General features: G+C 53.8%; 6 protein-coding genes across 6 annotated transcripts; 4 read left to right on the top strand and 2 right to left on the bottom strand.

Annotated features, from left to right (window-relative positions):
* Positions 1–146: 146 nt before the first annotated feature.
* On the bottom strand, positions 147–1,686 carry PV08_09545 (uncharacterized protein; the record flags this gene model as incomplete). The annotated part of the gene is made up of 4 exons (XM_016383862.1): positions 147–242; positions 295–1,148; positions 1,198–1,372; positions 1,426–1,686. The coding sequence occupies 4 exons, from the start codon at positions 1,684–1,686 to the stop codon at positions 147–149; spliced, it is 1,386 nt and encodes a 461-aa protein (XP_016232485.1).
* A 390-nt stretch (positions 1,687–2,076) lies between these two features.
* Positions 2,077–3,909, top strand: PV08_09544 (uncharacterized protein; the record flags this gene model as incomplete). Its single annotated transcript, XM_016383861.1, has 4 exons — positions 2,077–2,082; positions 2,136–2,192; positions 2,243–2,911; positions 2,959–3,909. 4 exons carry the CDS (start codon positions 2,077–2,079, stop codon positions 3,907–3,909), a joined length of 1,683 nt encoding a protein of 560 aa, XP_016232484.1.
* A 546-nt stretch (positions 3,910–4,455) lies between these two features.
* Positions 4,456–4,790, top strand: PV08_09543 (uncharacterized protein; the record flags this gene model as incomplete). Its single annotated transcript, XM_016383860.1, has 3 exons — positions 4,456–4,487; positions 4,537–4,651; positions 4,707–4,790. 3 exons carry the CDS (start codon positions 4,456–4,458, stop codon positions 4,788–4,790), a joined length of 231 nt encoding a protein of 76 aa, XP_016232483.1.
* Positions 4,791–5,203: 413 nt separating this feature from the next.
* On the top strand, positions 5,204–7,729 carry PV08_09542 (uncharacterized protein; the record flags this gene model as incomplete). The annotated part of the gene is made up of 5 exons (XM_016383859.1): positions 5,204–5,279; positions 5,327–5,394; positions 5,450–5,578; positions 5,631–5,864; positions 5,921–7,729. The coding sequence occupies 5 exons, from the start codon at positions 5,204–5,206 to the stop codon at positions 7,727–7,729; spliced, it is 2,316 nt and encodes a 771-aa protein (XP_016232482.1).
* A 623-nt stretch (positions 7,730–8,352) lies between these two features.
* PV08_09541 (uncharacterized protein) lies at positions 8,353–11,298 on the bottom strand (the record flags this gene model as incomplete). Its single annotated transcript, XM_016383858.1, has 2 exons — positions 8,353–10,979; positions 11,031–11,298. 2 exons carry the CDS (start codon positions 11,296–11,298, stop codon positions 8,353–8,355), a joined length of 2,895 nt encoding a protein of 964 aa, XP_016232481.1.
* Positions 11,299–12,212: 914 nt separating this feature from the next.
* On the top strand, positions 12,213–13,334 carry PV08_09540 (uncharacterized protein; the record flags this gene model as incomplete). The annotated part of the gene is made up of 1 exon (XM_016383857.1): positions 12,213–13,334. The coding sequence occupies one exon, from the start codon at positions 12,213–12,215 to the stop codon at positions 13,332–13,334; it is 1,122 nt and encodes a 373-aa protein (XP_016232480.1).
* Positions 13,335–13,894: the final 560 nt, after the last annotated feature.

Here is a 13,894-nt window from a genome sequence, read left to right as displayed (position 1 = left end):
GACAAGGTAGGTAATCGCACTGGTCCTTGGATATTTACAAGTTTTACACCACCACCGCCGCCGCCGCCGCCTCACAGCCCAATCAACCCAGCTCGAAGCGGCCAATCTTTCATCGCTCGCTGACTCGTTTATTCAGTGGAACAAAGCTAGACTGTCAAGCCAATATCCGAGGCGAAGGGAAGAACGAACAAATCTCCCACCGCCGACACGGAAGCCTTGGAGTCCAGGAGACTCTTTGCAGCCTGCGACAAGTTAGCACTTGGGTCACGAGCGGGATGTTCGGACCACACTTACAGCTTTGACCTTGTCCGAGGAGACCTTGTCGATTGCGGCACCGATTTCATCAATCTGGAAAGGCTTGCCACTCAAAATCAAACCGGTGCCGGTGGCTTCGAGGCCAGGTTGGGTCAGTTGGCCGGCTTCGAGAGCGCGGAACTTGGCCAGCGCCGTAGCCTTCTTAATATCTTCTTCCGCAATCTCACCCGAGGCGACCTTCTTGATTGCGTCCACCACCTCTTTGCTTGCCTTGGCAACTTGCTGGGCGTTTCCGCTGATCGTAACGTAGAGCAAGCCAGCGTCGGACCAGGCTTCGTGCTGGGTCGAGACCTGGGCGCCTGGCAAGTCCTTTGCAGCCTTGGACAACAGAGAGAAGCCTGGCGACCACTTGATCGAAGACTCTCCTCCAAGGAGGGCCGCAAGGACCGCCAGCTCCGGCTTGTAGGAAGAGGCGGTGGTGAACGAACTCGAGCCGGGGAAACCCAGAATCATGGCGTTACCAGAGCTGTGGGCAATTCTTTCTTCACCTCCAAAGTACTTCGATGGCTGGCTCTCAATCTTGAACTTTGAAGATCCCTCCGAAATGTCACCAAAGAACTCCTTCACCCACTTGCCGAGCTCGGAGTGACTGGCACCGTTGGCCACCACGGCGATGTTGTTCTTGGCATACGCAGCACCGCTGAACTCCCAGATGGTTTCGGCGTCGAGATACTTGGTGATGGGTGTTGAAGAAGTAGGATACAGTGGTTCCCCCAGGCCCCGATGGAAAGCGACGCCGTAGGCTGAGTTGAGCGCAAGTGACGAGGGACTAGCAAGATGACCCTTCTGCGCCAGCTTCATAACATGGAACACCTCTTCCTCGAGCTCGTGAGCTATGAAATTGTCAGAGAAAGTACTCAATGCAGGCCCATCCCTACCCACTTGTGTATCGCGTCTTCGAAATAACCTCTCCCAAAAGCTCAGTAAAATAGGGCAAGTCGTCTCGAAGGAACTTGGTTCGGAGGACGAGATTCTCGCGAGAGTGGTATGCCGATGTCTCACCACCCAGCAGTTCCGTCTCTCGAGTGATTCGCAGGGCCGACCGTTTCGAAGTCGACTGCAGCTGGAGTCAGATCTTGTTGTTGCACTTCATGAATTGCAAGCACCCACCTTGAAGGCAAATTTCTCGAGGGCATCGGTGAGGCCAGGGAGCGGCTGGTATCGAGTGCCAGCTTTGGCGACAACGGTCAATGTCGTTGTCGGACCCGGCAAGTCTCTGCTCGCATATTTGACTCCGTTGGCCTCACCAGTCTCATAGCCAAAGCTTCCGGAAGCTGCTGCAGCCAGACCTCTTCGTTGCAGAACGGGGACGGGAAACTGACGACGGCTAGCTCGCAAGGCCCTGGAGCCTAGCGAAGCCGGAGAAGCCATTGTGTAGCAGGATGAATAGAGGTGATTGATGTCGGAAAGATGCAACTCACCAGGAGCTTCAATAATGCTCGCATGAATTGAGAACGAGCTTGAATCTGCCTGCCGCTGATTGGCTGCCGCTGCCAAGACCCGAAGACCCGCTGCGACTCCATCTTCAAACTTCTACAGCATCTTCTTCTCAAGCACTTTTCTACTCTGCACTCTTCCTGTCTCGCCAGCGACGCACCCAAATCCGGCAGATTCGTGTCTCAAAACCGCCCAGACGAAGCCACCCTGTCTGCCAAAGCCCGCAGCATGCTGTGATTTACATCTCTCTGCCGGTTTTGGGCTTCCCGCGCACAACCACCACACCGTCCTGCGCCGCCACGTGACACCACCGGCGGGACAGCCATGGAGGTAGCAACCGACTTTCGGCCTTTCCATGCTCTGCCTGACTAAACATTCTGCAGGAATTCTCCAGGCTGTGCTGTCTGATTGTCAAAGATGTCTATGGCGACTTTCTTGCTGTCAGGATCCTGACCTCGACGCTTGCACACCTAGCTAACTGCTTGCACAGCAAATCTTCCAGCAACTCATCCAGCTTGGACGCCTTTCGTCAACCCAAGTGGCTCAGAAATGTCGCCTGCCATTGCGCCAAGTCAAGACGGGGCTGGCAACCCTGATCCAACTTCGTCTTGTGTACCATCACACCAGTCCCGATGGCCTTTCGACCTATCAAGCCAACACTCACAATGCCTACAATCTTCTGCGCACGGGAAATTTGGCCGCGGGTGCCCAGCGCAAGTTTGGGCCAGCCGCTGCTGTTGTTGTAGAACACCTTGCAGCTCTTGGATTCGCCACGGCACAAGAGCTCGAGGACACGATCTGCGCCGACAAAGACTTCAACAGATCCGAGGACCACGAACCCCAAACGAACGGAAGTTCAGATGGCCACAAATCACAGGATCTTGACTCCACTCGCAGCCGTTTCAGAAAGGTGCTTAGGCTCTTGATCGACGAAAAGTACATTGTCGGCCTGCGTGACGCTCATTTTCAATCAGTCTTCGATGCTCGTCGAGAACTTGAGCGTCATCTTGAAAGCAGAGGCTTGCTACCTTCCAGTAAAACAAAGAAAGCTCAACCAGTCATTGATGAGAAGGTGAATGTCGACCTAGAGCAACTGCTTGATCCGACCATATCTGCATCGAGCGTTCTCCGCGAGCTTCAGTCAAGTCAGCAGCAGAGTGTAGGTTTTTATTCGTATGCTTCGTTTGTCTTGACTAACGGCACCAGGTCACAACTCTACTCTGTGTCGACTACTCGAACGTTGTCTCTTCGGTTCGCAATGAAAGAATAGCCTCAACAGCAGGGAAAATCTTCGGCAAAACCCCTGCCCACATCGCCAAAGCAGCTTGCGCACAGGTCGAGCTGAATTCAAGCCCGTTCAAGGTTCGATCAATCGACGAGAGAAATGACGCCGTGCAGCGACTCGACGTCTCCTTGATTGACGCTCAACTCTCGAAATTATCGAACGGCTCGGGCGAGCTCGAAATTGAACAGAGCTCTTCCTACAACGGCCACCTTGTAAATGGCTATCATCATCGTCGCCCCAATGGCACAAGACATGACCCCTTCATCGACCAACAATTAGGCATTCTTGCAGAAGGTCCCTTTCCTTTCCTTACGCAAGATGTCAGTGGCTCTTGGCTTGTGAACAAGAAAGACCTAATTGATCACCTGCTCGAAGAAGAGTTGATGCGCTTGATGGGCGAAAGAGTAGATCCACCGGCCTTGAGGATCGTTCGCATGCTCAACGACAAAGGCAAGCTCGATGAGAAGACTCTCCAGGAACTGGGCCTGTTGGGGGCCAAAGACCTTCGACAGTGTTTGTCACAGCTTCAGGTTACGGGATTCCTTGAGTTGCAGGAGGTTCCCAGAGATCCACAACGACAACCCAACCGGACGCTCTTTCTCTGGTTCTACGACGCTGAGCGTGTCCGGAAAGCCTTGTTGGGAAAGATATACAAAACCATGTCGAGGCTCTACCAACGTATGCATCTCGAGCGAGAAAAACTTGCCTCTACTCTAAGCAAGGTCGAACGAACCGATGTGGAAGGGAACATCCAAGATCTACTCCCAGATGCAGAGCTTGAACTTTTGTATTCGTGGCAGCAGAAGGAAGGCTGGTTTCTAACCGAGCTCAATCGTCTGGACGAGTCGGTAGCCATTCTGCGAGACCTCTGATGGAGGACAACGGAATTCTTTGCAGCCTTGAACATCATTGCATATTAGCGGCATGGTAGCAAGCGCGGCGTGACTGGACCTCAACTGAATAGTGGGGATATTATGATTTCTACTCAATACTGGAAGAATTTGAACATCTACCTGCTCGCTCTACAAGTTCTAATGGCCAAAACCAGGTGACTCCGACATTCTTCCGGTTTAAATAGACTCGTGTTGGTGCTATGAAGAAAGACGCTAGCGTTGTCATCTTACTTTGCGATTGATCTGAAGTCACCACGAGATATCTCCCCGATGTGTGTAATGGGTGATCAGAAGAGTGGTCAGTAGGTAGTTGTTCACCGTGCTTGACCCCGACGTATATCGACAGCCTTGCGCTCCGTGGACGAGGCTGCATTTATGATGCCGCTTTAAGAACTGTCGATCGGCAAATTATCGGAGCTGCGGCTTGGCGTCCTGAAAGCTTTCCCGAGAGTTGCAGCTTGAAGCTTTGCGTAGTGTCAAGCAAGTCAGTATATCCAGGACATCATACAAACTTCTGTCGTCAAAATGGCCTTCGCTTGGAAAGCTGCAGGTCTTACGTATGCTCGCTCCGTGATCTCCGTTCGCACGCAGTACTAACCCTCCCAGCTACAACCGATACCTCGCAATTGCTGCCCGAGTCGTCCGAAGATCCCTGAAGGAAGGACCGAGATTACAGGCCGAGAGAAGAGGAGAGATGGATTTGAGATTTGCAAAGTGGCAGGTCAGTTGTATTTCACTAGCTGTCTCGGGGATGTAAGACTGACCGCAGGGGACAGGGTGGAAAACAAGGAGACAACCAGAGCCTGGGAGCTGCCAATGCTGATGCCATGGCCGAGCACGCTACAAGCGAGTCCAAATAAGTCACGACGATGCGCTAGAAGAGTACACGGCAGGGAGGAAGAGGCCAGGAAGTCGATTCTACAAAACCTGTACATAACAGAAGGAAAAGGACTTGATTGCAAAATACTGGATTGCGAGCCCGGAAGGCGCACGATGCATCAAATTTCGTGGAACAACTGAATTTCTGACTTGGTATTCGTGACTTTTCGAATAGACGTGTAGACGTGCATTAATTGTGCTGCGAGGTGGTTTCTTCGTGGCTGCCATCGTGAAGTTGTCGAGCCTGCTGCAAGGAACGCAAAGCCACGACAGCGGACTAGACAAACTTCTCGACCTCGTCCCCGCCACGGGGTACATCTTCTCTTCTTTGCATTCGTAAACTTCGACAAGAAACAAACCCTTCAAGGAGGCCAGCCAGGGACAGCACAAGGCCATGGTCCAACCGCAGATCGTACACCCGAATGTCCAGGTCAATGATATAACGAGACAATTCCGCCAGGCTGTGTCAAGTTCGTTGGGTCTCACCTCGCCTCGATCGCTTTCTAACGAGTCATAGCACTCCGACCAGGCGGGCTCGTCAAAGATGAGCATTTCACCCTGTTTGAGGCCGTCAGCGCCTTGGAGGTAAGGACCACGGGGCCTGCTAAGCACGACTTTTTCAGCTCATTGTCGAACACAGATTGGAGACCCGAAGATGGACAGTGGCTCTGTCGCCTTCGACCCAGACAGTGAAGCCGAGTACGACTTTTCAACGACACATTCTCCTGAAGAGATCATATGGCTGATGGACGAGCTATTCTGTCGCGAGGTAGGCCGCCCCCTCGAGCGTATCCCGTACCAGGGTGTCTTAGATGCTGTAGGTTGCCTGGCACAAAGGCCATCCCTTGTCTCAGACACTCTTCACCTCGTTACATATCGAGCGCCTGTTGTGGCCTGAACCAAAACGACTCACGGATGCCCGGTTCTTCCCCGAAGGATCCTCAGCGGCCCCTTCATCTTCCTTGCTCGAAAATGTCTTGCGGCCGTTTTGTCTTGGGATGATCAAGGCTTGTGATCTTGTTCTGGAGATGGTCATGAATTCGCATTACTACGAGGTAGATTGCCGCCGACGAAGCACCTGGGTTATGTGGCAGCACTGACAAGATGTCAGGAAGAGGACTTTGCGACCCAGATATTCAACACACCATTACTTCACATATTTCAAACGGACGAGATCTTGAGCGAGTTACAAGGAGCCGAACTCTTCTTGAAACAAAGCGACCTCGACGGCGATATGAGAAAGGCGTTATTGGTCCGAATACGGGCCAGGAGCTCCTTTCTCGGACTCTTCCAGGAGTCATCGACCTCCGAGCGTCCAACAGCTAGTCATATCAACAGATGCATCTCCCTTCTCAACGAGATCGAAGCCACCACCGACCTCGGCCGCCCGGTTACCGCTGAAGCATTCACACCAAAAACCCAGCGTAAACTCGCCAGTAGCGTCCCTCCGCGTCCCATGGTCGCCATTGCTCGTGCCATATCGTTTCCCTTCTTCCGCCAGCTGGTAAGCGATATTTCCGCCGCATTTCATCTCCTCGACATCTCATTCAGCGCCGACCTTCTTGTCGCATACCACCACTTTATGACGCAAGAGAACCAGCCCGCCGTTTACGTGCGTTCCCTAGTTCAGGCGTTCTTATACCTGGACAACTCTGTACTGGGTCACTCGACGTCCAAGGAGTTCGTTCTGCAAGACATGCGCACGCTTGTCTTTCCCGTCCACCCTCTTACCTGCAGTACTCCCAGTGAGATATTCACCGATGAACAATTCGACACCAAGACCCAATTCGACATGTTTGTCGAACGCACGGCCGAGTCCTATCTGAACCTCTTTCGCGCGTTCTGTCTCAACCGCCCGCGCGTGCGCCGCACCATGTGCCACGCCGTGCTGGAATGGGACCAAATCCAACTCGAGGCCGAGGATCTCGACGGCCTGATCCAGACCACCTTCGACGAACAAGCCATACCGTATGCCGAGTCTGGTGACGACCAACCCACGTTCTCCTTCAGCCTCAGCAGCTGGGTATACCACTACAAACTCATCCAGCTCCGCACCATCGTGCAGATGGGTTTTGAACTATCCATTTACGCTCCGCACGAGTTCAAGCTCATGTACTGGTACTTGTCGTTTTTATGCACTACACACATGTCCCACCTGGAACGAATCAGCCACTTTGTCTCGTCATCTTTGTCGACAACCGCCAGACCATCGCAGCATCGCCAACGGCAACAGCAACAGCAACAGCACAATCGCCAGCGCCAGCAAGAGACGATTCAAAAAACCCTGCGCCACCTCTACAGACTGTTCACTTGGCTCAAAGCCACTGACTCTCTCGCAAAGTCTCTCCACCGGGTGTTTGTCATCCTCGATCGGCAAAAGTTACTTGCGAAACCCGCGTTCCCTTACTCCTCAGACACTCTACGGTACGAAGTACGTATGCGGCCGTTCCGACACCTGTCCATCCCGCAGCCCATCACCGACGACGTCGCCCGGCAAGCCTCGTCGCTGGACGGGCTCAGCGACGAGGAAATTCTCGAGCAGGCCGCCGCGATGAACCAGATCTCGAGACGAGCGTGGGAAGAAGTCCTCAAGAACTCATGGCATCTGGACCCGTTGCGCCCCTCACAACAAAGGGACAGGGACAAGGGTACGGATACGGGTATGGATGTTAAGAGCCCACCGGCACCGCAGCCGCAGCAGGAAGCCCAAGTGGTCGAGCACGAATGGACACGGGACGTCAAAAACAGCATGAAGTCGTGCATCGGCACGGGCATCGCCCTCAGCGCCTTGACGAAAGCTCTCAAGGACGGCCGGGGCACCATTGACCCCGCAAAGATCAAGCTAGAGTTACCCGTCATGGGCGACCGCGAGAGATGGCATTTTGCCTGGGTGGTGCCGCGAATCAGAGCCGTGACGTGAACCAAGGGCAGGGAAGGGGGGAACAAAATAACAAGAGGGAGAAAAGAGTGCGCGCAACGAAGATCATGTCATTATCTCATTCTCCGTAGAAATACGTACCACAATGCATATGTACATACCTACCTCGCACATCACATGGTGCACCTCGCACACTGTTGGATCCACACGCTCATCTTGTACATACCTGATAAGTTTGGGTCGTTTCCAGTCGAGCGTCCAAGCGGCATTCATCCAATTCATTCACTCATCGGCACATATTGCCGAATCCAACGGCCCAGGTCGGAACTGGGTAGGTGAGCGAGGTCTGTGTAGGGAGTTTGGGCAGCCGACGTTCTGATACCCAGGAAACAGACAACGGGCTTCTGGGAACCCCCCTCCTTCGCCAGCCCTTTTTTTTGCAGGCACAGGGTTCATACATCCATCTCAAGGTACCAGCTGCCAGATACCGGCTGTCAAAAAGCCGATTTTCCACGGGGACTTCATTGTACAGCATTGCTCAGGACGCCAAGAATACATGATCATGAACCATTACCTACATACGTAGGTACATGAGATATGTGTCGGGTGGACAACATCTCCTCCAATTGCTTGAACGCTTCAAAACTTCCACCACTTCAAACGCTTCACGGCAACAGCAACTTACTCAGCAAGTGCAAAGCGGTCTTGGCCCGTTCTCTGACATTGATGTCTGCGTCGTCCTCCAGCTTTCTCATGTGTGTCACGTACCCATACCGTTGTAAATCCTGCGCGCGCTGCCTGCATGCGGCACGTTCACTCATGTCATCTTCATACGTCAGGTTGATGGAGATCCAGCAGACTTGGGCACGAATTTCGCGATCCTCATGCCCAGAGAAAGAGAGGACCTGCTTCATCAGAGCCTGTTGGCTGGTGATGAGGTTGCGCCATTTGGTCTCGCAGGCACCAATGTGAGCAAGAATGTAAAGCACTTTGATGACAATCGTGGTCGGTGCAGGCGTCGAGGAATTTTCCTTGCGTGTTGGACCCGCGAGTGTGCGCGGACGAAGTCGATCGAGCATAATGCGGAAAAATTCGTCCTGGCCCCATTCATCAAAGATGTACTTGACGAGCTCCGAAGCATTGTCGCCGCAGAACAAGTTGCGGAGCAGATCCAAGACTTGGGCTTGTATCTCCGTGTCATCCTCTGGAGTATGTCGCATATCAAATCCGGTTTGGTCGAGGCCTGCATCGCCAACGGACCTTCCGGGAGGGAGTCGGCGGCTGTCGCCAAATCCTCCGCTCATTACTATATCGTTGGTTTTTTCGGTGCCAGAAGATGCCCGTTGGTAGCCTGAGAGAGGAGGATAATCTCGCTCAACCAAGCCAATCACTTCACCCTCAGGAATGTCGCCAGGGTTAGTCTTGATCAAGAGTTTGATCCAGCTGGGACCAAGTTCATCAACCACATCTTGCTTCAGCTTCCTGCTGGAGTTGCAAACCAGTTGTTTCAGAGCCCATAGCGATTCAAAACGAAGCCGAGCATTGGCAGAATGTGCTTGTTCACACAGCTTCTTGACCACATTCGGATCTCCCACGCTTTCTTTGACCGGACTGAAATCAATTGCCAGGTTGGCGAGTACCTGGGTTGCGGCAATTCTTACCTCGGGGTTTGTCGAATTCATGAGCTTGATAATTGGTTTCGTGACTTCTGCCTCAATTATTTTGGTCCTCAGGGCTTTAACTGACCGCGTCAGCACTCGTACTATACCACAAGCCGCCATAATGACAGGGGCAGAGTTGCCGGTGATCTCCATCTCGGGATCGTCGATGTTTTCGATCTGATATAGTTCCAGAGACAGGACGAGATAATGCAGCACCCCTTGGTCACAAATCGCTCTGCGGTAATCGTCGTCAAACGGAGCAATCGCCGCCAATGCTTGTAGGCACCCTTTGCGATACTCCATTTCCCTCCTGACCGCCGGACTTGGAGCAGGGCCTCCGAGCTTCGCCGCAGGTATCGAGACATCTGCGTGAGATCCGTGGGCTTTGCGAGGTTGCCACGGCTTTTGTTTCCGTCCGGATGGGCCCTCAAAAGTTGACTTGAGACCTGTCGACAGGTTTACAATAGCACGGCCTTCCACGGCCACCGTTTGCATGGCGGGATCGTCCATGATCAGCACTGCAAGGACAGCAGGTACCTCCTTTGCATAATGCAAACCATTTCCGAGATAAACTCCACTACCTTGCTGCAGGGAGTCCGACTTGAGCACATCGACCTCGAGCATTCGCGTGAGAATCGGCACCAGCAAAGAAGCAAATGACGTCCCTCGTTCCTTCTTCACAAAATTCAGACTGTACAGATTGACAAGCAGTTTTGCCGCGAGCATGCGCCTCTTCCCTTTTGAAGCACGAACCATATATAGGAGCCAGGAAATTACCGAGCTCTCCTCGAGGTCATCTGGATCCTGCTCCGGACTAGGCTGCTGGAAAGTAGGGGTAGCTGGGTGGAATGATGCTCGACGTTTTGGGATGGCGGCAGTAGACCCCAGGGGTGGTAGGGGCGGAAAGGGTGAATTCGATTTCTCGAGTACCAGGGTCAAGGGTAGAAGAGCATCAAAGGGGCCTTGCGGGCGTGAACGAGGCACGGCGCCCCCCGAGAAATAAGCAGCCCCCGATGGAGCTCGTCGGATATCAGATGGGGCAAAATCGTCCTTGATATCTGGAAAGACGGCCTTGATGGAAGGGTCGGTCAGGAAAGTTGCTGCACGATCTGAAGACCGCTCGATGAAGAGGCAAATAGTCTCCAGCACGGGAGAGAGGTGGGCGAAGGACGGTGCAGGATCGGGAAGAATGGAAACGTCGCCATTGTCGCTGTCCAAGGCCTCGGTGTCGGGGGGAACCAGGCCCTCGGAAACCACAAACGATGCCAGACGCGCAGCCAAGATGGTCAGCATACCATTATCGACCAGGGCTCGTTTATGTTGCTCAGATGACAGGGTTTTGGCGAGCAGGGCGAGCATTGCATCACATGCCTGTTGCGAGGCAAGTGTTTCTCCAGCAATCCCAACAACTCTCGTGGTGCTTTGGATGTATTGTTTCGAATACAACAAATCTGCCAGTCTGCCATCTTGCGGCCATTGACCCGGGCTCGAAGGAGGCATGTTTTCGGCGACGGCGTTGAGACATCTTAGGATGGTAAGAACAGTTTTGGACGCGAGAGGTTGAAGAAGGCATCTGAGGAGACTCTGCAAGATGTCTGTCTCAAGAATGGGCTGCACGAAGGAAGGGCCTTCTGCACAAAGTTGTTAGTGCCAGCATTTGTGACCAGTGTAATTTTCCGTACCGTGAGCAATGACACACAGCACCTGGGCGGTATGAGTCAAGGTCAGCTCATTTTCATCGGTGCGTGGAGTTACGACCAGGCCGGCCAAGGACTTGTCGAGCAGATGGATGAGGCCGTTGTGAACAAAGTCGGCCTTGCGCGAGGAATGGCCGCTGAGCTCATATTTGATCTTCTTCAACACCTGCGACACGGCTGCAGGGTCGGTGGCAGCGTGCAGATCGGTAAGAGGCTGCAACATGGTCGTTGCGCCCTGCGAGGAGAAGGCCATGCGAAGCAGAGATCATGCAGCAACGATGGGTCGAGACATGGTGCAATGGGGGTGTATTAGAGTATGTGAGCAAGTAATGGCGTTAGGTGATTAATGGACGGAGTAGGAGTACGTAAGGCATAGCAGAGTGGAGGAAAATGGGAGGAAGAGAAGCGAGTTACTCCGTATAGGGCTCCCTGGGCGAGGCTGACGAGGCTGCGTAGTGGCGTCTTGGGGGCGTCTTGGGGGCGTCTCGGGGCATCGCAGGGCACCGATCCAGGTACCTTGGAGCGCCTAGAGAGCCCCGCGTTGAGGCTCACCAGGCCCCCAGAATGCGAGACGAGGCTCCCTACAATTTAGAGCTGCGAGGACTCGTACGGGAGCCCTGCTTACCTCCTAGAGGTTCTGCTATAGGCAGGGACCTTAGGTATGAAGGTAACCTACCTTAGGTAGCTATGAGCTATGAGCTATGTCCTCTATTCCAGCCTCGCCGTCCTCGTCCACACAGCCAACTGCTGCTCCAGTAGTCATCAAAAAGGCAATTATTGGTTCGCTGCGGTGCAGGGCCGAGATGTCTGGCGATAGGCGAATCTCTGCCGCGCATTTGAGCACGCGGCTCGGTCTGTGTGCCGATCGATATTTGACCTCGTCCCATTCTTGCTCTCACATTCTCGACTGGTGCAACTGACAGCCTCAACCTCTGGACAACCCGGCTAACACAACAGGCCTTCTTCGCATTGACCACCTTATTCAATCGACTACGACTCTTCTGCTTGCAGCATTGCATCCGTCGTGTCTTCGTCGCCGGCTCGCTCTTCCGGCGTGCGCTTTGGCTGTAGTTCTTCCATGCGATGAAGGCCTTTTCGCTGGCTCGCGCTTCACGACATCTTGACATGCCCAAGTACTGGCTTGCAGCTTCAGCTTCGACATAAACCATGCTAGCGACCTCTCCGTCGCCTTCTCTCGCAGCGTGCCATCACGACCCTGCAGCCTTCTCCCCGCGGCATGCGGCGCAGTATGAGCAATCTTCCTATGCTGCAAAGTCTGCCTCTGCCTCTGCCTCGTCTCGAAAGCCCCGTCTCACCCCTCCCGAGACCTCCTACAAGCCTCGTCGGTACGCCAGCTCGAGATCTCTTGACAATTACGGCGCTCCTCCACCCCAGCGTGTCAAAATGGTGGACGCGGGAACCCAATACTCCCCGCCGGAGCCCAAGGCGCCCTCGCCACGGAGCACGCATGTTCCCACGCCCACGATAGCAGACTTGCAACTCTCAGAAAAGGAAGAACTGAAGTCTCGAGCCTCAGGCCGGGATCGAGCCGCTGCACAATGGCCCGCTGCGACTCGTCCACCAGACCCTGCCTCTCTCCCCAAACCAAGCGGCACGCCCGCGCAAGGCGCACTGTCCCAGGGCAAGCGGTCCGCCGAGGGGCCTGCTGCTCAAAGCCCTCCTGCCACTGCCAACGGTGATGTGCCGGCCCCCACGGACTCTCATTCACCGGTGAAGAAACACCGCCCCGATGCCCCTCCAGCACGGATGATGCCTCTTCTCTACGAGAACTGCAACACGCGCGATCTTGTCGTCCTGATATCGTCGATGCTGATGGAATTGATCCGGTACAACGACGCCATCCCCTTGCGCGACGGACAACTCACGCGGTTCCACTCACGCGCGCCGCCAGGCATCTCCGTCCTGGACTACCTCCAGCGTCTGACGACACACGCGACGCTATCTCCTCCCATCTTGCTCAGCGTGGTGTACTACATCGACCGGCTGTGTGCCTTGTACCCGGCGTTCACGATCAGCAGTCTGACGGTGCATCGGTTCCTCATCACAAGCGCCACGGTGGCGAGCAAAGGGCTGAGTGATTCGTTCTGGACCAACAAGACGTATGCGCGGGTGGGCGGAGTGAGCATGAAAGAGTTGGCCCTGCTGGAACTGGAGTTTCTCACTAGAATGGAATGGCGCATCGTACCCAAGCCCGAGGTCTTGGTGGATTATTACAAGTCGTTAATCGAAAGGAGCGACCAGTATCAATTAGAGGAAGAACGAGATTGAGTCGAGAAAAAACTCCCTCTCTTTCTCTCGGCATGAGCAGCACCCACCACTCCTTTATGATAGTGTATACTGTGTCTGCCGCGTCTTTTATTTTTTTTTTTTCTTATAATCTTTACGAATGTTATGATGATAAAATACCACGTCCACAGCGCTCGAAACTCTCGAACCGTCGGGCTAAGTTTACTAGCTGGCCTGTACGGAGTAGACGGGGAAAGCCTATAAGATTCTTACACCTGCGGTACCGACTTTGCCTAAAGAGCGAATCGAAGGGAGACAGACGCTCGAGGTTTAACCATGCACGTTAGTTAGTGTCTCGTGCCCAGATGCCATCCATTCGCATTAGGTATTGCCTTGCCACCTAGGTAAGGTACTTTGGGTAGGGTATGGACCTTTTTTTTTTCCATCTCCCCTCTGGATAGCGGCATCGTGTAAAATACATGGGTCAAAAAAAAGGAGCGAGTGAAGGAGAGAAGGCATGAAACCACACAACGCTCACACTCTCTAACGCTCTGACTCTAAACGTTCAGTTGTTCAGGCCCGACTCCTATCGCTTGTGATAC

This window comes from Exophiala spinifera (assembly GCF_000836115.1).
Source record: "Exophiala spinifera strain CBS 89968 unplaced genomic scaffold supercont1.7, whole genome shotgun sequence".
NCBI classification, from domain to species: Eukaryota; Fungi; Ascomycota; class Eurotiomycetes; order Chaetothyriales; family Herpotrichiellaceae; genus Exophiala; species Exophiala spinifera.
The sequence above is the reverse complement of the archived record's forward strand: the minus strand, read 5'-3'. Positions and strand labels throughout refer to the sequence as shown.